This window comes from Chaetura pelagica, unplaced genomic scaffold (genome assembly GCF_000747805.2).
Source record: "Chaetura pelagica isolate M959 unplaced genomic scaffold, ChaPel_1.0 scaffold307, whole genome shotgun sequence".
In the NCBI taxonomy this organism is placed as follows: Eukaryota; Metazoa; Chordata; class Aves; order Apodiformes; family Apodidae; genus Chaetura; species Chaetura pelagica.
Window position 1 is genome coordinate 72,886 of NW_009953940.1, and position 23,746 is coordinate 96,631.

The following is a 23,746-nucleotide window of genomic DNA, read 5'->3' on the forward strand; positions in this document are numbered from 1 at the left end:
TCTGAGATGTGGCAATTGTTTGTGATCTCAGAACCCACCACCGCTGCCCTAGGTCCTTGAACTGAGACACAAGTGGCAGGTTCATGCCATGTTGCCCCTTTTGATCCCATAGAGAAACAGGATAGGCCAGGAGGTACATCTGGCTCTGGTGGTGATGGCTAGTTGTCAAACTGTGAGCTTGCCTTCTCGATGTGCATGTGCAGATACGGGGGAGTCTGCACTGATTAATCCTCATAGCACTGTGGATGCACCGAGTCAGTTGACTCATCAGCACAGAGTCCTCCAGACCTCAATCTCAGAAGCGTCTCAGTATAACAGAGCAAATATTAGCTGGAGTTGCAAGTTGTAACTCCACTTAATCATTTGCTAGGCAAAAGCCTCTCTAAAACCTTGCCCTCAATATAAACATAGCATGTTTTCTATTTTAAGGAGTATTAAAAAGATCAAGATAGGGGGGTCATGATATAATCGCAGAAAGTCTTTCTCCAGCAAGTGATAAGAAAAGCACTTTGTGTCATGATAAGGCCTGTGTATTGTGCGGAAATTTCAGTTCCTTAGAAATGCACCAAATACTTCATTTTCTTTTTGCTTTCCTCTTTTTCAACAGATTCAGATATCTGTCTCTGGAAACATAAAGCTAACAGTCTGAGTGAGCTGATGGGTTTCATTACCGTATCTTGAACATTTAATTCTTCCTTATGCTCTGTCGTCTGTTATTCTTTAGCACGATCACACTGAATATCAATTAGGAGGCGGGAAGATTGTGGAAAACATGGGTGAGGGGTTTGAGATGCTGACTGTGATTTTGGTCGTTTTGAGTGAGGGGTGCACCTTTGCTCTGAATACTCCCTGAACTCTGAAAACTCTTCAATATTAAACTGCACGTGTTCTACAGTGACGTGAAATTTTGAGATCCCTGTGATTTGCATTCCTTTCTCCAAAATCACAGTAAATGCTCTCTTCCATGGGCAGGAGGACAAGACAAGTGGTCAGTGCCAAAGTTATTTAGCAGATGGTGCTTGAGTAGTGAGCAACATCATCATTTCAAGTGTAAGGCACATAAAGGATGTCTACCGGCCTGGCAAATGAGACCCCCCAGTGTTACTCACATTCTTCCATCTCCCATTCTGCAAGATGCTGCCATCTGTCAAGACACGGAGCCAGACCTCAAATAAATACATAAATCCATTTCCCCTTTCCTTCCAAAACTCTTGCCATCTCTGGGTTAAATAGGAACCATGTGTATATACTCTTATGTGTAGGCATATGTATATACTGCATGTGAGGAAGGTGAAAATATAGATACAGCTGTAAGAAGGGTACCAGACAATGCTAATGCATGGTAAAGAGTTTCAGGAAAATACTGTCTACTTTCATAAGTGCAGTGTATACCAAGTATAAACTGTCATGGCTGTTGTCCTTCAATAATCTCTTTCTCTGTCTTTGGGCAGAGTGTGACAAGCTGCGGCGGGATGGCTACCGAAGCTCCCAGTACTACTCTCAGGGCCCCACTTTCTCCTCGTCCTCCGGTGCAATCTGTGGAAGTTACCAGGATGATTATGAAGAAATTGAACAAAAGGTAACGGTGGGGGGCAAAAGGTTGGAGAGAATACATGCTTGATGTGGTTTAATTGTCTGTTATAATATTGTTCCAATAAGGTAGGATTTTTAAAGGATCGTAAAGATGCTAATTTATTTGAATTACAGCAATACTAGATCATCTGAGTTCTGCAGCATCTTAAAAATCCCAGTTCTACCCATGCATTTATATAAAGTTCCATGGCAAAATAAAGTGTGAAAGCCAGAAGGAGTTTGATAATGTTCTAGAGGGAAGAACCCAGCAACTGTAGCTGTTTTGAATCTGTTGAGTGTTTACATTCAAGTAGCAGGAAGAGCTATTAACCAGCCATCATTGTACTGCCTGTAACAGCAACATGTGCACGCTTTGAATTGCTAATTCAGGTAGTGATGCAGTTTCATTAGGTAGAGGCTTTGTCCTGATGCATCACAGCTGCTTGCTAAAGGCGCCCAGAAGAATGTAAGATTCCCCACCAAGTTGTGTTTATCAGCTCTCTTTCAGGTTGCCTCATGGTTTTCATGTTTATCTGCCTGCATCTCAAATCCATGTATGCTTAGTTTACAATCTAGAAATTACAGAAAGAGAGGAAGAGAAGGGACAGTTGAGCAAAAATCCTGTTAGTTGTCAAGACATATTGTTATATATACATCAATTTATATAGGCTTCAATTACAGAACTAGTATGTTGCATTAGTGTTCTAAAGAAGAAGATAAATTTTGCTGCTCTGTCATTACCTTACCTAGTTATGCCTGTGGGCTCTGAAAGAGAAGCTGGCTTTGGTGCTCCAGGAAAGGACAGTACTGCTGGGGTTGACAGCAAGATGCAGTGGAGCATTGCTGTTCAAACATGAAGTGCTGGAGCTCTCAGGATTTTCAGGATAGATAATTCTACCATTCTTTTCCACAAACAGTTGCTCAGAGAGTGGGAGGATATCTGTTACTGTAATGCAGTTTTAAGTTCTTTAGATTATTATTAAACCATATATGCCTCTGTAGCATGGACCAGATGACTCTGTTTCTATACAAAGTGTGCAAGTTCTGACAACTCACTTTAAAGGGTACAGTTTTTTCAGTTCTATCCTCTATGTTTTTTTATCACATAATTAAAGGTGGTGTGGAATATGAGCAGTCTCTGATCCAGGTGGTGATTGCATTATATCTTTGTACTGGCAGGGAATGCTAGAGCATCTTGTTTAGCTGTGTGTGGTATGTACTGGCAGTGAGCAGAGAATGTAAAGCACATTCATACTGTGGAATGTGTCATAGTGATAATTTCCAAAACCTTGCTGAAATCAGTGGAATTATGATTTCCACCGGGGAAAGTATTAACACATTGTTTTGTTGCTTGTAATGTACTGCATATATATGCATATATTATCATCTGGTCCTAGCCAATGCTGTGCAGTCTATGACCATCTGCCCATGTAAAACTAGTGCAAAATAAAAAAAATACAAATACACTTCTTTTAACAATTTGAATGACAGCATATAAGAATAGGGTGAGGCCTCCTAGGGACTAAGACTTGTCATCCTAATCTTGGCTAATGGTTTTTTGGTGTGCTAACCTAACATGTCACTAATGATTTCTAAGCAGTCTAAAAAAAAAATAATGCAACTAAATTATGTTTCAAGGATAGCATAGCACTTCCATTTCAAATTGGAAGAGCTTCCTTTAAATATTTCTAGCTGAAAGGGTGATTCAGAGCTGTGGAGAAAGATAGTTGCCAAGTTGACAGTCTCGGATGTTACTGATTGTCTCAGAACCTTAACCCCACCACTCTTAAGGCAGAAAGGCATTAATCCCTTGTAAAAAGGTAGCATGAGATTCTCCCTTCATATTGTACAATGGAGTGTTCACTGGTGTCCTCTGGCCAATACCTTTTTTAATTGGCTTTTTTTCTAATGGCTTACTCTTTCTAAAAATGATTGCTTACCACAACAGATCTCTGAACTTGTATTATAATCATACTGGTAAAGTGCCAAATAATTCTGATCAGTCTTATGCCTTGGGCAAGTTGTATTTCAGCTGTCAGAAGAGTTCTTCAGTGACAGTGTGGAACTGGGGTCACCAAAATCCCATGATTCAAAATGTGAACTCCTCACCATTAGATGAAAGCTTTGTAGCTTTGTTGACTGTTTAAAGCAGAAAAGCCAGCATTTAAATTCTGTACATGCAGTACTTCAATAGTTGAAATTTGAGAACAGCAGAATAATGATGAATGGATTAATAACTATTTACTGTTTGAAAATTTGCTTGTAAGTTGACATAATTACCGACTTGCAGAAAAGGTATGTTTTGTTACATGGTGATTTCACAGAGAAAACCATTTTCCCTACTCATTTTGATCTGCTTTAACAAAAAAAATAAAGTAGCCAGATACTCTGCTTGTCTGTCTTTGGTGGAGACATAATATGGAACCATAGCTAGGTGATATGAGAGAAGACCTCGATCCACAAACATTCTCAGGAGGTGGGTGTTTGTCACCAGAGGGTAATACTCATACCATAAAGCATGTGGTTAGTGTGAGTCTTAGTCTAAGATAAGCAGAACTTTTGCTGTTCCAAAGGCAAACTACTAGAGATAAGCAGGCAAGATAGCCCAACTCAAAAACAAGCAAGCAAAATTAAAAAACACAGAAAGCTGAAGTAATCTGATGGGTAGTTGATATAAAATGAAGTTCTTGGAACTACCCTTTTAGTCCTAATGTTGATTCTTACAAATTACATTATTGAAGCACAGGCTTCACTGCAGTACTGATCCTGATTGAGTTTGTTGGAGATTAAATTGCTTCATCTGGATTTTGCATCTCAGTACTGTGACAAGTGTCCTTCTTTCTCATCTCTTACTTAACCACTGTTGGTGATGAGACTTGGGAGCTATTCCAGTTCTTCAGTATTGCTTTATTTACCCAGTGCACAGATATATATTGTTATATAGATGTATTTACCACTTTCAGGTTCTGGTTCCCTTTATGTTCTGAAATGTGTACATTTTGTATTTTAAATATGTTTGTCTTTTATATGTGTTTTTTTCTTATTCTTTTTTCTTTCCCTTTTTATCACACATTCTCTCTGTTTCTTTTTGTCCCACTCAACAGTCTAGTCTGTTAGACTGCATCTCTCAGTCTTGCATTAGCGCCTGCTGTAACTTGGTTCCCTGGAGCAAAAAGGTACTTTTCCCATAAGTGGGACCATCCAGCTGCCGTATCTGCAGCTTGATGTTACTTGTAGCACGTAGCATATATGTAGTCTTATTCTGTTCTTAGCCTTCAGCTGTTACTTGCTTTTGTTTGCTGTTTAAAAGTGAAAAAGCAACCCAACTGCTCAATAGAAGAATGTCATTCCAGGTTTGCTTCCTTTATTTTTCCTTGTTACTCCTCTTTTGTCTGCAGTCCAATATCCTCTGTTCACTTGTGTCAGTGATTTTTTTCATCCCATTTTGTCTCCTTTAACATTAACATCTGCCTCCTTTGAAACTCCTCCTCCAATGAACATTGTGTTTTATTTAATTGGCTGCTTCATTGGTTTTTAATTAGCCAAGGAATAACCTTGTTAATTTTGAGTAAGGTATTTTAAAAAAATTATTAATATGAGCTGTAGAGAGTAATTGTTCCCAGGCATGCAGTGTATCATGTCTTTTTTCCATCTATGAAAATATGTGTATGCCAAAAGCTCATGGTATTTTTCTCCAGGTCCTGTCGTTTGACTTACGAATTTTGCCTTGATACAGTCAGTTAAGGTTTGGGTGAAACACATTTATTTTGCTTATTTATATGGGGGGGGAAGTGTATGTTTGCTACTGTACTAAGCCAAACTGTTAATTGTCTTTTCTGTACCTCCAAGAGAGTGTTAAGTAGCTTAAGTGAAAACAAATTCATTAACTGTGTTGGCTTGAGGGACTTGAGGAGGTCTAATCCAAAATTGTATTTAGTGTTAAGAGGGACTGAAGAGGTTGGACAGTCCAGTTTGGAGATGGGAACTCCTGAGAGCCCTCAGGCATGGACTCTGGCAGAACTGGAGGTGGTTCTAGGTTGTGGTGCCCTCAGCTGGCCTCCCTGCCCCTCTGCTGCACTTGCATGGAGTTGCTCTTGTAATCAGCAGATGTATTTTATTGTTTCACTTTTTTCTTTTTTTTTTTTTTTTTTACTCACTTGAAACAGCAAGGCAAAGCATAAAATGCCAAACCATAAGGAAGTGAGTACAGAAACTCTTTGAACAAACAAAAGACGGTAATTCTTCACTCACCACATACACTTTGCAGCTGCTGCAGGAACTGTGGTTGCTTCAAATTTACATGGGTTCAAAAAGGAACTAGGTAAATTCTCAGGGAGGGGGAGGGCTCCATCCAATGCTGAGAGAATATTCAAGGGAAGGCATCCATTGCATGCATCCTCTGATCTAGCTACATATGTATGTCATTGACTGGCTATTATCACAAGGCAGACACTAAGTAGGTTTTTAGAGCTCTGATCTGCTGCAGTATGACTGCCCTTCTGTTTTTAATCCCATTGCAACACAGTAGTGGAAGAAGAAAGGCACATTTCTGCAATGCTGGTTATGGTGATAACTTGCTTGATGGTCACTCATTTCTGCCGACCAAAAAAAATAAAAATAATTCCTTCCTTAATGAGACAGTGAAGGTTATGAAGCAAAGGATTTAACAGGATAGCAGACTTGGCCAGTGCAACTGAAGATCTGTGTGTGGAAGTAATAAAAGAGAATATTTTGTCAGAATATGGGGACTAGATTGGGAGCCTTGGTCTGGAGGACACTAACTAGAGCAGGATGTGAGCAATTCAACTTAAGTGTAATTTCACATGTGTTTATAACGTGGTGTTCCATAACACAGTATGAAACCCTGTGAGTTGAAGCAGGCACATAAAGTGACATTTTTGATTGGCTAAGATTAAGGATTTGGGTTTTTTTCCTGTTACTGTTTGTCTTGATCCTTCTGCATTTGGTGAAGGGGCACTTGAGCTATCAAAGCTAGTAAAAGGCTAGAGAAGAAATTGGATGTTAGGAATCAGTAATAGACAGCTGAATTGGTATAGTTCTTGTCCACAGGGCTGTGTGAGTTTACTTTATTTTTCCAGTTTTGTTTTTCTGATAAATTATCATTTTAGGAATGCTTGCAGTAAAGAGAGATGTAAATGACTTAATTGGAAGTTTGAAGTTTCTATGCTGAATTATAAAATTTGTATGGATTGAATTTTCCTTTAGAAAGTTCAAGCTTTCTCCCTCTAATGCATGTTCGTGGAAACACTGCAAGGCTCAAGGCAGTTCCTTTCGCATCCCATCCCATGTTTTTCCCATGTCCATTAAAAAGGTCAAGTCTCAACAATTTTTCCTGAGGAGATGAGTCTTAACATCCCGTTGCACAGAAATGTGGCCATTTCAGTCTAGTAATAAAGTTATAATGAATCAGAGATCCTTTAAAATTGGGACAGGTGTTTTCTATTATGAACATAGTCATAGTAGAATATAATCATATCAGCTTTCCTAAGCAGATACATAATCTGAAAGTACTGCCTAGTTCAGTTCTATTTCTGATATAGCACACCTTACTTGAAAAGACTCCTGTTATACAGCAGCAATTCACTGCATCTTTGGTCAAGCTTCTGTGTTGTGAATCTGGGAAGGTTTGCTAAAGATACATAAATCCCTGTTTTCATCCCAACTATGAAGGTAATAATTTCCTATGTGAAGAAAGCTGAAAGATGAGCTGCTCTTTCTCTTGGGGTGTCAATTGCTTTTCATTCACTGCATGCTCACTGGGCTGATTCCTTTCTGTCTGTCTTCTTCCATCTGCCCCCAGTTAACTTTTAATTCTTCAAAATTTGTAATTGTTACTCAATCATTTTTTTTATTTTTATTTTTTATATAATTAGGATTAACTTCCATTCTTCAGTTTTTCTATCTATCTGTAATAGAAAAAAAAAAACACCAAATAACATTCTGCTTGGTTGGGGTAATTTACTGGAAGAGGAAGGGTGGCTTTGTAAGCAGTGTCTCTGTCACTTGACATATTGGAGTAGCCCCTGGTGACTGCTATATGACAGCTGAGACCTGGCACTGCAGTACAGTCCAAATATGACAGATATTGATGCTGACAGTGTCAACCAAGCACAGTATCTGAAGGTCAGTGGAGCTCATCCTCACCCCACACAAAACTGGTGCCCTGATCCAGATGGAGGAAAGCTCTTTGTGAAAGAGAAAAGCATTATTTCTCTGCCTTGATCCCTGATACCTCCTTGAAGTGCACAGACCTGCCTGCTGTGGCACTGGACTAGCACTCCCCTGCCACGCTCCTTACAAACTCTTTCTCTCACCTGTTTTTAAACCTAATTGTGGGGAAGCATGGTTTGGAGGCAGCTTTCCCTTCTGCAATGGCATTTATCTCCCATATTGCTTAAGTTAATGAAGTTTTTTATAAATTTGAGTGATCTGAGGTGGAAAAGTGCATGTGTTTGTGTGTAAGTGCATATACATATGTGTGCCCACACTGTACATATATATATATATGTATAAATAGTGTGTGTACACATATAAAAAAATTAAGCATTCACGTCTTTTTATAGAAATGGGTTTAGAGCCTCTAAAAACAATGCAGACCTGAAAATACATTTATGTCCTCCAAGAAAGCTTGTATTGAAAGAATTTCTGGGACTTTCCCAGGCACTTTCCTACAGTGTGGCATCCATAGCCTCTCTAGTAAAGAAATGCAAGACTGACAGAAATAGTTTATTTCCTGGAAAAAAAGATGCCATGTATCAAAATGTGGTTCCAGATTGGAGAATAGCATCAGTAATAATTTAGTTGCCTGAATTGTTTTTTTTTATTATGTGTACATATTTTACTTTTCTGTGGTTTAACTGTTGGCCTGGGAATTACTTTAATTTTTATTTTTTATTCAATAAAATCCTGGACCCTGTCCTAAGGATGTAGAGTGAAACCATAATAGAATGAATAAATAAATTATTATTTATTTATAAACAGCAGGAACTCCGCATGGTAACAGGAAGAAAATTAAGATCAGAAATGATAAACAGTGGTTGCAGTGTAGTGTCTGTATGTGTCTTTTGTATAGTGGGCAGCTTCAAGAGAAAAAAGATAGCTTAGACTGAAAACATATATTTAAAAAATCCATCTGTTATAAATAGCTATGGTGTTTCTTTTCAGGCCTGGGTATAGCAGTGAGGGAGTAAGTACCAGGAGAGGTAGTGATCCAGTACTGACAACCTTATTTGGGGTTTTATTCTGTTCTCCAAAGGGAGAGAGGAATAAAGAAAAGAGTGGGGGAGAACTATAGCTCTGCTTTGATGGCAGGGAGGGGGGTCCCCAAGCAAACAACCCTGAAGCAGAGGAGTCAGGAAGCTGCAGACATCTCTCTGCTAGCAGTTTCTCTTCCATGGTTCTCTTTCTTTTGCCTGGGGATAGGAGGAGGTGGAGGTTGGGTTTCCTCCAGGATTTCCTTCCTCTCCTGCTTCTGGGATTCCGTGGGGTGCCTTGCTGACAGGAGCAGGGAGGAGAGAAGGCTGCTTCTCCCAGGTTTGCTTGGAGCTTGTAACTTGCCCTCTGCTAGAAGCCACAGCGTTGTCTTCTCCATGCTTTGAACCTGCTTGTCTTCGAGGTTTGCCATGGTCTAGTACTGTCCTGTCAGTAAAAAGCTTCATTATGGCTTTTTTTGCCATTGCTTTTTTTTTTTTTTTTTTTTTTTTTTTTTGTGAATAAGAGTTTTTTTGGTTCATTGGTTGTTTGGTTTTTTGTTTAAGTGAAACACCCATCATGGAGGTGAAATCTGCCTAAAGAGGATAAGGAATTACTTTTTAAATAACCATTCTATGGCTACTAATATTGTCAATTGCTTCATCCTTGATAAATGGGCAAAATGAACCAATTGGCTGTGGCATGAGTTTCTCTAAGGCCAAAAGCAAAGTCATTCTTGCTGCCATTCCAGTCCATGGCTGATGTTTTTATAGAGTGGTTCTTTTACTCAGGTCTCCCAAAACCTCTTTCTTCATAACAGGCTTTTTTACTGAGACCTTAGGTGTCCTTACAACCTAGCCCAGCTAGAGGAAAGCAGTGCACAGATCTCATTTTCCTAATAGGGCACTGGGAGGGGTTAATCACTCCAGGGACAAGGTCAGTGTGTAACATAATTAGTTACTGTGCTTTGCTCAAGACCACTCTTCTTTCTCCTTGCTATATATTCTTTAGATCGATCAGCAGTCTTGGATAAATACAATCCAGGTGTTTTGTTGCTTGTTGGTTTGTTGGGGGTTTTTTCAGTTTCTCTTTGTGTAGGTCAAAGTATGATATATTGCTTGACAAACAGTTCTGCTGACTACAGCTCCAATACCATAGTAATACCATAGTCACACTTTTTTTTTCTTTTTCTAATTAAACTTACATTGTTGCATGTATTTCTGTTTGTAGTGTCCTGTCTCTTCCCCAGAAGAAGAAAAGATTGTTACTGTCAAAAGGCCTAAAACTCCAGTTCCAAACGAGTTGTCAGATATCAACACCCAAACCAACTGGACTAAGTCACTGCCACTGCCAACGCCAGAAGAGAAAATGCGACAGCAAGCACAGGCAGTCCAAACAGATGTGGTTCCTATTAATGTGACTGGTAGGCTTTTAATTTCAGTCAATACATTACACTGATGAGGGAGGGAAGGGATAAAAGGGGATCCATGCAGTTCAGTTTGACACTCTATATTTGATGCATGAATTCTGAATTCCTTGTTGCACCTTTCTGTGAAAAGTGTTCTGTGTTTAATAGTCCATCTTCAAACTTGATGAAAAAACCTCAAAACTCCCTAAAGTGATCACTCTGAAGATAGTCTACGCAACGTCACCTTGAAATGGCATTAGATACTCATGAAATACAAGAAGAGGGTTCATGAATAGCAGGGCTTTGCTGTGGACTGCCCTGAAGATACGTAACAGAAAATCATGTTTTCTGCAATGCCAATGATATTTAAGGATTTTTTCTAGGAATTTTATGTAAGGCAGGTTATCAGGGACTTCTGTATTATAAAGACTGAATGTTACAAAATTCAAGGAGAAGAACTCTGGGGTCTTATTTTTATCAGCAACAAGAGGTTTAGGTGTCAAGGAGAGCAGGGTAAGAACCTCAAAAGTTAGTAGGGCTACGTTTTCGAGCAGGACCCTTGCTAAGACACTTCACTTATTTCACAATTGTCTGAACTTCCTTGTTATCAACTATGTATTAGCTCATAATTTTGAAAATGCTCTTTGGCTTTACAGTTGCAGAACTGCTGCTCTGGCAGTTAATGTTAAAGGCTAATGCAGAATAGATACTTTGTTGTGTGTAATCAGAGTTTCTGTGAAAAGCTGAATTATCACTTCAATTTAATAATCCTTCTTTTTTTGCACAATATAAAGATTATCTGTTATTAGTTAATTCAAATAACTGACCGTTTGCCTGCCAAAACCAGGATGGTATTCAATATCCAATTTATTTCAAATACCATATGGTGCTCTCTGGCTCCATGCTCCCTCTTACAATCAATAGCTTGCAACATTTGGTGTTGTTTTGAAAGTAAATTAGGCGTTCACTTTCCTAATGTGACTACCAGTAGTTTTTTCACATGTATTTTTATAAACTGCTATTTCAAATAATACTATTTAACAATATTTAAATATATAAGTATTATAGGAGCAGTATTCCTCTCACAAACATCAGAGGGCTCTGAGAAATGAAAAAGAACAGATTCCTCAAATAAACAGCAGAAAATAGTTTAAATAAATAGCATGAAGGACTGTAAAAAATTTTGAACCCCCCAGGTCTGGAAAGATGAACAGAAGGAAAACAAGTGCAATGCTGAAATGTTGGTAGGCCAGTTGGCATTATCTAGGGAATGTAGGATACAGGTGCAGAAGGCCGAGTTATGGGAACAACAGATAATCTGACATAATCAATGAGCTTGAGCAGGGCTTAGATACTGCAACAGCAGGAACAGGGTATACTTACAGAAGGAGTAATCTGCTATTCCATTTAATGACCTTGTGTACTGAAAATACATGGAAGAAAGCAGATGGAAAGAAAAATGAGATCAAATAACTCATAGATTTAATTCAGTGTTGCTGGGAATGTTACCGTGTTTGTATAAATAACACTTGTGACTTCAAGCAGCTTAATTCGACTCTGGTGTAGCAAACCTTGTGTCCCCTGAACTGTTTGGTTTGCATTCAGCAAACTCAGTGGTTCTCAACTTTTCTGATAAAAATAGTGCACATGCATACTATATGTCACCTTTCTGTAGTGTGCTGTTGAGCTTTTATTCCTTTACATACATGGTAATCGAGGGGATGGAAAGGGAGGGCAGGGAAGGAAGACTGCTGTTGCAGTATGTGGACTAGTCTGTGGGATCCACTGTTTTCCTTTCCCTTGGAATAGTTATGTTGCTGCTGCGAAACAAGGCAAGCGGCAGTAACTGACTATAGGCCGCACACAACACACAAAAAAACTACTGTCCTTGTTCCTCTTTAAAAAGTCACAATCTGCTCCCCTCCTCTGCCCTCCCACACACCGAGTAATTTTATTCTGTGAATTTCCTTAAGTTACTGCACAAGACAGGAAAAAAAACAACGAAAATTTCTGTGCCATTTAACCAACGTGCTGTGGAATGAACCATGGCTTTGGTTTGGCTTTTTCCTTCGTTTGCTCTTTTTCTCACTCTCCTAGAAGAGAGGTCAAAAACCTTCCCATTTTATTACTCCCGGCATGAAATAAAAGGTTAACTCTGAAGAGGCTGCTGGCAATTGACAGCGTTTTCAGCAGCGCATTAGTAATGATTCTGCTAAAAAGGCCTCTCACGTGGCTGTGCAATAACGCTCCGTGAGTTCAGCTTTCGGGGCTCGATGGTGAACAAATTGCAACTAATACAGCACTAGTAGTAGTAAAAATCTTTTGGATAGCCTGAAGGTGCAGGGGCATTGCATTAGGCTGACAAGCTGCAGACTAGACATGTGGGTTTGGAAGCAATTTCAGTCTTTGGGAGCGCCTGGGCTGAGCTTATTCTGGCCTGGAAGGGGTTGGGCTGAATTTTCAGTGGTGGCCAGTCTTTGCTTTTAAATATCTTGGGGGTTAAAAGATGTATGAAGGTGTCTGCTCTTCTGGGTTTTCTGGAACTAACTTTCTTTCCAGATGGAGGAGTCTGGTGATGGTGGAGGTGATCAGCACCAGGCTGGATCCTGCAAAACATTTAAGCATTTGCTTGAGTCCAGCTTGACTGACTTCAGTGAGATTTAAGCACATACTTAAATATTTTCAGTGAATCCAAGGAAACTGAGTAAACTGCATGAGAGAAAACTGAGTAAAACTGTATAAGGAATGCCTAAATGATTTGCTACAAACCTGTAACAGAAGGAGAAAAGTATCCTTACGTCTGCAAAATATATTTAATGTTAACATTGTTATAGTCCTTAAAAAAATTATGATGAAGAGGGGAAAAGAAGACTGGAGACATTCTGATTTTGCTTGTTGGAATTTACTGAAGCTGATACTTACAAATTCTGTAAAATTACACAGTGGCTTTGAAAAAGCCTTTGTTTATCAAAAGCCATGGAAGATGGATTGGTTGAGTTAGCTCTTGGGTAGCTCAGAGGAAGAAGTTGCTGTGGATTGGCTGACACAGTAACATTTCCCCATGGATATCCTGTTTGTGCTGTCTGAAGCTTCGTGTAAAAGACTCTCTCCTTGTTTGCACCCTCTGCTTACCAAATACATTTTATTCCAGGCCATTCAAAGCTGTATTTTCATTTCCTTGCAACTCACCATCTCAGGCATAATTGCTGGCCTTTGAATGGATAAAGATATTTTCAGAGATTAAAAATTTCTTCTTCATATTGTATGGATTTGTTATAGTCTGTCTATAATTATTGCTATCATGCAGGACAGGATTATCTAATTGTCCTGACCCTGACCTTGTAAGGGTCCTAATGTCCTAATAGTGGCAATGGCCCAGACAGTGGATAGTCTGTCTCAGTATTTCAGGACTTCTACTAAGCCAGGGGGATCCATAGCTCAAAATTTTATCGATCTCATGGGCTTCCTCCTCCTTTAATATGCCCTGACTTCAGTCAGTCTGAAACTTGGATCAAACTGGCACTTTGTAGCTGCAAGGATTCTGTTTAGCACAAGTGTGGCTCATGGGAGCACACGGCTCCGGTCAAACAAAGTCAGAGTCTTTATATTTACAATATGGTGAATGAAACCGCTACATTTTTTTTCTTGCATTTTCACAAGTCCATATGCTATACTTTAATATATGTCTGTATCTTTACCTGTTATAGAGGTAATAAGTTTTCTATGCTGTTTGCATGACACACATCATACTGATGTGCAGTCAGCCAGGGTTAATATTTATGGCATATTAGTTACTGTGCATTAATCACTTTTTTTAGAGGTAAATAATTTGGTCATTGATTTTTCAAAAAGTTCTACAAGGCAAAAAACACATATACTTATATGAGGATTTTTTATGCATTTCAGCTTTAAATGGGTCATCTAAAGGACATTTAGCAGTGCTTTAAAATGCTGCAACTTCTAGAAAGGGAACTTACATGTGAGATACAGGGCATAGTCGTTAGATTTTTAGAAGTGTTGGAAAATTAATTCAGCTCACAGTTGATGGGGCAAGTTTTATCTTGCTACTAGTAAAATGACCAAATTATAAACCTCTAAAGAAAAGTGAATTCCTAAAGAAAAGCTGCTTAATGATAGTGGTGCTTCTGGGTCCCATTATGATGCGGCACATGGTCATCATAAGGCTTTGTCTGGCAACGTGCACTTATACACACATTTTTATTCAGCTCTTGCAGTCGTATATTTTTATAATCTTTTATAAAGTTTCACTCTGACTGAAATATTTATGACACCACAAGATCAGCTTGATCTCTGCGTGCTCTGTGGTATTTATTTGTATTCATGTTAAAAGATCACCATCAGAAATGTGGTACACTTGACAGGTTCAGAGCAACTTGGAATAAAAAAGAAACATCTTGTGTGATTTAATGACGGAGCTGTGCAAAAACGTTGTAATAGCTGTTGCCAATAGCAATGTCTGTTCCTGCATAAACCATTGTAATCTTTAATTTTCATGAGCAGATTTGCTTTTTTGGCAGCTCGTTACTTTAAAATAAAACAACAAAACTGCCACAAAATACCACAGAGGGACAAATTAAAGCAAAGATTCGGTTCACTTGTGGAATGAGAGCTGCTGGGCTCAGGAAGTCAAAATTCCCTAAAAAACCTGCAGTACTGTGTAATGGATATATGGGTCTAAAGCCTTACTGTAACCATATGCCGCATCTTCCTTCAGTGTACACCTTCATTGTAGGACCAAGCTAACATCATTTATTAATGCCTTTTTTTCCATTTCTACAACAAAACTAGTGGAAGAAAGTGCATGATGTCAGCGTGCTTGGAAGTAATGTTGCTTTGCTTGTTCTACCATGTATTAGGGGAGAATTTCGACCGCCAGGCCAGCATCCGGCGGTCTCTAATTTACACAGACACGGTGGTAAGACGGCCGAAGAAAGTCAAAAGGAGAAAGACTATTACAGGAATCCCTGACAGCATACAAAAGGAGCTAGGTATGGCTCATCAGAACTGTATTCCATCCACTGTTCATTGTCACTGCTTATCATTACTCGACTAAAAACATTGCCAGTGCTCATGAAACCAATACAGTCTGATAGCCTATTACAGTTCCAAATACATGTGTGCCTCCTTGCCACCTTGTGCATCGGGAAATTAGGACCCTTTATCTGTTGACTTCCACCTGTTGAAGGGAACAGGGCAACTGGAAAATGCTGTACTGGTACAGTGGAAATCTGCAGGGGTGTAAGGTTTCTCATCTTTAATGCTTTCCTGGAAATTCAGTCTGGGATACTGACTGAAGGAAACTGAAGTGGGCAGGCATTATGGCTTGTAAATAATTACTCAGTGGTGTAAAACAATTCATAGATGCCTTCCTGAATCTGCAGAGAGTTGCATCAACAGTGAAGACCTCTATATGTTCCATTCAATTTAGATCTAATTGGCAACCCCTTAAGTATCAGTGTTGCTTGATTGGAAGTAGTTTACACAGGCTCATTAGCTATTGCAGGTATTTCAGAGTAAAAATGCCTACTTGGTCCCATTTACACATGCTCAGGCTGTCCTCTTGCACAGTTAGTAGCATATGTGATTTTCAAGTCTCATGAAGCAATCTGAATTTTGGCAGAGCTTTTAGCCACTTATTGCAAAACTCTTTGATTTAAGTCTGGTCATTCTTAGTTATTTTTTCAAAAGATGTTTCAGTTTTTCCAAAAGGATAACTTCACAGAGGAAGAATGTCTTTTACAATAATCTGGCAGAGCATAATTTTAGGTGTTTTACATGAGGAATTGTTTCATAGTGATTATTTCAGTAAGTTTTACTACCTCACATTTTGCATCTCTTTTTTTAAAATTGTATTTTCAGTTGGTGGTGCTTTCTCTAGATTTTTCAGAATCAGAAGCAAAAACATGTAGCTGAATAGGTTTGAAATGAGCTAACAGGCCAGGCATAGAGAAGCCAAGGAGCAAGCAAGTACATGAAGAGCAGTTTGTGAGTGGAACTGTGCTCCTTCAGCATCTATAATGAAACAGTATCCTGCCATGGGAATCTTCTCCCTCAAGAAAGAAAATTCAATTGTCCTAACCTGTTGGGACAGCTAAAGTTAGGCAGCTTAAATTTCATTACCTTTGGATCTCACATAATGATTTTAATGCTAACTGCTGCTCTGAGATTTGTCCAAAGCTATCTGATGTCTTTGTCCATCTTTTCTTGTGGGATGAGTGTTGTTTTGTGCCTGCCATAGGGAACAACTCCTCATAATGTGAGTTCCTTTCCTTCCTCTTAACTGTCGATAGTGGGCTTTACCACCTGGCAGGAGATACTTTCCAATCTTGGAGTCATCCTGAATGTCAAAGCTTGAATTTGTCTTTTTTCCTGAGAGAGAATGACCCATTTATCATCTTACAATCAGCTATAAGCAAGCTTGAGAGTTAAATAAAGTGAAGTAGATTTGTTCTAACTAAAGATCAAAGCTGGAAACAAACCTACATAGTGCTTAATGTTGAATTATTCTTAAAGAAAGATTCCTTTCTGCTGTTTTACATCTCTCCGAGACCAGTTTACAGCTGATTTGAGGAATAGTAGTGACAACCCTCATCCTTCCTTATCTGTTCAGGATGGATACTTTTATAATCCCTTTTTCCGTTTTAAACTAAATTGCTTCTCTCTTTGTCTAGAGCTGAGGTGAAATCACTTGTGCTCCTTAAAAATGCTTGTGCTGATACGGGGCATTGTTTAAACTGTTTTCAGGATTGTTTCAGTTGTCTTGAGTCTAGTGTGGTATTCTGAAAATGATTTAGTTTTCAACAGAGGTGGTCTTTGGTACATGTAGAAGAGAGCAGATAGTGGAGAAAGGCAGAGCGAAGAACTACTGTTTGTTACCCGTTGGGATTCCTGGTGCTTTTTCAGACACATGGATTTAGAAATGGGTGAGAGCTGTACTTGGGTGGATGGGTAGAGAATGCTTCCTGCTGGCAGCATTTCCAAAACTTTGAGGTTATGTTTGTGACCACTTCAGACAGCTGATTAGTGCTTGAAAACATCAACTCTAGTTTACCTGATGGAGTAAATGGATAATGTAGTTGGCATTTATCTTAAAAAGAAATATTGAATTAATATCTTATAAGTCTGCCAGTTAGACTGTTGCCAGTCTGTTTGCTATGGGTGATAGGCTTTAGGGTCTTGATTTCAGTCTTTCATCTCTGTACTGAGCACATTTCAAGTTGCACTGTTTGAAGGTTTTCCTTGGCTCCTGTTTTCAGTTGTGGAAATTTCAGGGCTGGCAGTATATCACTGCAGGAGCTCTCTCTGGACAGTTCCCTGGCCCACAGCTGGCAGACATGTTAGGCTTCAATCATCTGCCCTATGGTGGAAGTTATCTGAGGAACTTAATGTTGCTTCCATGGTGGTTGTATGTCATCCAGACAGCAAAATGTATGCAAAGAAAACACTCTGATGGCAGTGTCCATCCTGTTGGTGTATTGCTTTCCATCACTTGAAACAGTGCACTTGAGAAGGGAACAGTTATCAGTGTCTTCATCTTACAGAATGGGAAACCAGGCATGCTTCAGTGAAGTGACTTAGCCAGAGTCACCCACCAGGCTGCTGGCAAGGCTGGGAATAAATTAAGTCTCCCCCATCCTTGTTCAGTGCTCTTTCTGCCTTTTCTCCCCTGTCACTCCCCAAATATTTCTGTAGCCTATTTCTCTTACGCTGTCCCAAAATAAACAACGAGTTGTTTTAAAACATTCCACAGTTCATTTGATCGGAACAAGGATCCGGACTGAACTCCAAATCAAGCAATTGCATTTTGCCTATTGACATTCTCCCTGTGGTTTCAGCTGAATAAATCTCTTTGTTTCTCCCCTAAAGCATTTCTGTGAATGGCTATAATATTTACACAAATGTTAAAATCCCTTGGTACACCACAGTTGCTGTGTGCAGGCTAAATAACCAACACCTACAGCAGATTTTTGTTACCTCTTGTTTATCCTTCAGAAAGAAGGAGAAACTTGAGAGAACCTCAAAGCTTCAACCAAGCTAAGAAGTATTTTCATTTCTTGTGAGAGAGCCTCTGTCAGGCCAAACTGCTGGGGTTCTCCCTTGGCTACTTTTACTTCTTTGGAACAAGAAAGACCAGACAGAATAGAGAGCCTGCACTGCTTAGTGTCCTGAGCTCAGCAGCTGTGGTACCCTGGTAGAATTTAGCCAAATGTACTGAAAGGAATCAGTAATTGCACCCATGAGGCATGTGCTTGTAGTGTCTTTAAACATTCCTACTTTTGAGCATTGTAATGCTTCTATGTTTTCACAGGTGTCTTCCAGCAGTGTCTCTGCCTAGCCTGGAAACTTCCACATAAAAAATGGTGCATAAGTAAAATGTGTTGTGATAGATGGGATTCTGAGATAGCATAAGACTGTAAGATGCTTACCTGTTTAGAAGTGCTAGTTATTTTCTGAACAGTTTCTTTTTAACAGCAAGACCCTTGCAGTACTATTTAGCAGAGCAACACCAAAGTAAGAGGCAATGACAGAGCATTCCTCTCTCTGCCAAACATGGCCATAAAAAAATTAGTTTTGCATATCTCTGAATTACCTTCATTGTCTTACAGGACATAAACATTATGTATGTTTTTAATGGAGTCAGTGTTGTATCAGAACTGCAGAAAGAGCAAGAAACTTTGAGATTGTGTTTTACTTGAAGTTTTTGTGCTCTCAGTTTCTCTGCTCTCTGTTGCCATTATCCATCATCTCTAGCTGTCTTCTTCAGATGACACCTTATATGCAAAGTGGTATTCTGCCCTCAGACAAGGAGATTATTCCCAAACAGAAGTTTGGTAGAGATGAGCACCTCTCTGAGAGAACTTGTTGTAGGCCTTACTCGTTTCTTGGCTCTTACCTTCAGCTTCCTTCACATGTTCCAACTCTCCAGATGAAATAAAAGCAGCAAAGTGCCTTCATGTTTCCATGGTCCCTTCTCTATGTCAGTGCTCTAGGATCTGGCTCAGACTAAATTTCTTTTTGTGAAGGTTCCAGTTATCAGGGTGTGAGTGTTTCTCCAGAACTCTGCACTAGTGCAGGCCCAGGCACACTGATGGATAGCTTCTGGTGTCCCAGACCCCCCCCCTCCCTGTCTTGCACGAGAAGCAGGTCCCAGACCTAGGTATTGGTTCCACCATGGTTCTTCTTCCAAGTAAACATACCTCACCGAAGCAGGGGAGAGAGAAGGGAACATCTTCAAGTTTTTTTTACCTTTTTATTTCTTTACCTTTTGCTAGACATTTTGCTTTTCTTTAATCAAACAGAATGTTTTGGTTTTCAAAAAATGTCTTTTAAATTTGTTTTGTGTTTACTTTCCTTGAATGATTTCAAGACCTTTTTTTTTTCCTCCTTAAGGTGCAATTCAGTGTCTTTACAGCTTTGTGATTTCCCCCCAGTCTATTTTTTTTTTTCCTTCCTAACCAAGGGGTTCAGAGGGTCAGAATGACCTCATATACTTTTCTTCAGCTTATTTTTCTGCCTCTCGTTTGAGTAACTCACAATGATTTGTTACCTGTAGGACCTTCTGTCAGTCATCAGTATGGATATGACTGACACCTGAACAGCTGTTTGCTTTCTGGTGATACAGCTCAGATCCCCTGTCATTTGGGACTGTTGAAGCTTTTCCTTTGGCATGCCTCAGAGGAAACAATTCCATCTGAGCAAACTGGGGGCACAGTAGGATCTTCTGATCTTTTGAAGCCCAAATGTTTTGTTGAAGTCTCCTCTCAACTGATACTCTTTTACAATTAGTCACTTTGACACTAGCAGTGATTCAAGTTGTAGGTCCCACGGGTAAGAAGAGTTCCCAGACATCCAGTGGTCCTACAGAAATACCACGCAAATACCCAGCTATTCAAGTCAAGTAGTTCTGCATCCTGCTTCAAGTTGCAACTTCAACAGTCTTTGGAGAGAGTATTTCCCTTTCAGAGTTACAGTGCCTTTTAACTAACAGTGGTTTTATAGCTGTAGTTTTCTCATAATTTTACGTTTCCAGCACTATTCATCCAGAGATCTGGATGTTACAAGTGTGTATCATCTGCTTTTTGATAATGGGGGGGTGAAAGACAGCTATACCAGGAATATAATCCTTACCAGAGGCTGTTCCCTATATTTTCATTAAAATTCACTCTTTCAGGGTGGCAGTGATATATGCAAGAGGATTCAGGATATTTTTTAGCTGGCAGTACTGAAAAGATTATGAATGCTGGAGCACAGTGAAAATTCCATAAAATTGTAACAAGCCCGATGTACTTGTCTGTTTCTTGTTGTGTCTATTAAAAATTACTTCGTTTGGAAGTACTAGGGTAAAATAGGTGAAGAATCTCAGGGGGTTTATGTAATACTGGAAGTTGTGGTGCCTGCATAGTGACTTGGCCAGGTCACCAGCTTTGGAGATTGCCAGCTGGGGCATGGGGAGAAGATGAAAGTAACAAATCCTAGGAACGTGCCTGTGGCACAAGAGACAAGTGCTTTTAGGAGAAAAAATTGGTGAGAAGAGAGACTACGTTTTCTTTGTGATACCAGCAATCTTTAGTCTCTCAAACCTGCTGTTTTCTACACTAATTTCAATGAAGAGGACCTTTCTGCTGATTCTCTGCAGCAAGTTGCTGGTGCCACCAGAGTCACAGGGAGGCAGGGAGTCTTGTTGTAGCTGGTATCTGCCTCTAGGGATTACCTGCAAACATTTTCTTTTTTCCATCAAGTTTGAAGTCACTCTTAAGTCCCTGTCACCTCTAATGAGCAACACCAGTAACTACCTGAGTCAGGGAAAACTGGTGTAACCTGTATGTGCTTATCTTGAATCAAGTGCTTGGAACTAGGATATGCATTTGAACCTCTTCTCTGGGCTTCCAGCCAAGAGGTGTTAATGCATGTTCTGCTGGTTCCAGGTAGTGGATGTTCTTTACTTGCTGCTGGCACCTACATTGAATGTGTGCATTTGCCCCAAGATATATTTTCAAATCAGCAAGAAGTAAGGTTATAAAAATATATGAGTGTAGCTGCAGGTCTCCTGTGGTGGACATAGCACTGGCTGCAGGGCTGCTGGACACAGGATAATATAAAATGCAGACAAGATTATTATTATTTACTTTCAGCTGCATGTATCATAGCACCAGATTGCAGCCACTTCTGACTTCATGACATTCATGCTGCAGCCTGATGTCCAGTTCTGCAATACACTTTGCTGCTGTCTGTTCAGACATCACCCCTACAATTAGATGGACATGTTGATGGTATTCTGTAAGCACTGATTCAGTTCTGGTGTTTTGGTGTTGCAGAAACATCCTGTAACTTCTGACTGTTATTAAAATACAGGATTTTCTGAGAAACATGGCATTTTCAATGTAGTAGTCAATTACAGGTTTGAGCTGTCACTTAGGATTGTATTGTTCATCTTCTAGCTGCAGTACCAACAAAGGCAGTTTGATTTTAAGGATTTTTGAAAACCCTTGTTTTCCAGTGTTACTCTGGAAGCAAGTGAGGGGTTTACAGTGCATTTGGAAACAAATTGCAAACAAAATGCTTCTAGCTACTCTCCTCTGAATTCCACCAAAATCTTAAGCCCTTAACATTTCAAGAGGTTGCCTAAGTCCTAAATGTTCCCTTGGCTGGTTTTCTTTGAACCATTTTCCCTGCTACACGGGGCAGCACTGAGGCTCAGCAGTGTGCTCCAGTCGTTCTCTTGTTAGCCTGCTCCTCTGCTCTGGGCATGGGTGCCAGGGCACGAGCCTCTCCCCTAGGCATTTCGATACAGCCATCCTTGCTGGAAGAGAGCTTAGCTTGGATTGACGTAAGAAGGGTCCTTGGCCTCTTTAATTTAGTAGCTTAGACATAGTGCCTAGGTTTCATCTTGTATTTCAGACATTTTAAAGCATCACTGTTTATTTGCAATAAACAGGATGTCCCAATAATCCGTTCTGACACTCCTGGTTTTGGAAGGAACAAAAGGGGAGGTTTAGCAAGTCTAGCCTTTTCCTGCTTTGCCACCTATTTTCTCTAGCAGTAACATCTTAAACAAGCATAAGCTCTGTGTGTTATGCTGCTTTTGGAGTGCATTTAGCTTCCTTTGTGCCTACAGATGTACTGCATACTGAAATGAGGTGCTCTCAGCCACAGGTCAGTATGTGATGGCATTAGATACCTGCTGTAGTGCTGACAGCTTCATTCTTCTCAAGCCCCATCCTCTGTCGTGTGTGTGTGTACATTTCATAGTGGCAGAAAGAAGAAAAACGCCCTCTTTGATTATTTATATAACTTAGTGCACTGATTTTTATCACTAGCTATTTTTAACTGGCTAGTAGTTGTTATCAGTGATCAGTTCTAGAAACATTTGTAATGTCAGCTTGGATGTTTTTCTCTCTCTTATAACCTTATTCCATAGAAAAAATATACATGGAAAACAAAATTATTTTTCTTACTGTACAGTTCTTAATAACAGTGTACAGAATATGCAAATATTTCTCTTGATTTCCTGCAGTATCTGACAGTATCTCAGATTATCTGAGATGTCTGACAGGGTCCAAGTATCTAGCTTTGCTGCAAATCTCTACTAGAAGCAGAAAAAGGCCACATTTTCCTGAGAGCAAGAGAATCTACACAAAGCAAACTAAATAGGCTTCAAGCTGCTGAAAGACTACTTATGTGCCTGGGGAAAAGAAGTAAACAGCCTTTTTGTTTGTGCTGCTTTCACTGTAGCCTTTTTAGAGCACTCTTTTCCTTATCCTAAATGCCTCTTTTGCCTGCCAAGAATAAGGATAATTAAATGTCCTTTAAATGGTGTTTAAAGCTGCATGATAAGAATACCTATCCTCCTGATCCAGTTCCATGTAGCAAATATGGAAGGCATATCCTATCAGGCTTGCTGCTTCCTCACTCCTGAGACTCTCTTTAAGGCGGAGACCTGAAATAGCCACTTTTCCCCCGCAGTGACATACACAGCACCCTTACAGGCATCTCCAGCAGCACACCCTCTGCCTACTGTTTATACAGTAACCAAATTGAAAAGCAACAGCCTTACACACAAATTTTAAAGCAGTGCTCTGGTATTTGATTTTAGAAGGCAGCTAACCAACACAAATGTAAATTTAAAAGAACCCTAGAGTCCTTTTGACTGACCCAGTGATAACTGTATTTTATGCCAATATATTATTATATTATTATTACTGCATTACAGAAAAGTAGAGTTATTTCCTGATGGTGCTGAGGATGAGACAATTGTCAGTACTAGCTGTTTGTTTTTCTCACTTTTGGGAGTTTCTTCTTTATGATAAATAGGTCGTAATTGTATGGAGAAATGTTGTTTAATGGTTTTCTTTGCAGTGTTGGATAGTGTTTGTATAAACCCTGTTATAGCATATGTATTGTTTGTGGTAAAACAATGCATGCTTCAATGTGTTAGCCTCCTTCTGGATGAACCACAGAATCTTAGGGGACCTCGAAAGATCATCTAGTCCAACTCCCCTGACAGAGCAGGATCACCTAGAGCACATCACACAG

General features: G+C 39.6%; 1 protein-coding gene across 1 annotated transcript in view; it reads left to right on the forward strand.

Annotated features, from left to right (window-relative positions):
* The window catches only part of NHSL1 (NHS-like 1), a 99,435-nt gene that overhangs the window by 66,682 nt on the left and 9,007 nt on the right, over positions 1-23,746 (forward strand). The window contains exons 3-4 of the mRNA XM_010001748.1: positions 1,452-1,579; positions 10,015-10,207. Coding sequence (XP_010000050.1) covers positions 1,452-1,579; positions 10,015-10,207 — 321 coding nt within the window. The remainder of the gene's footprint in view (positions 1-1,451; positions 1,580-10,014; positions 10,208-23,746) is intronic.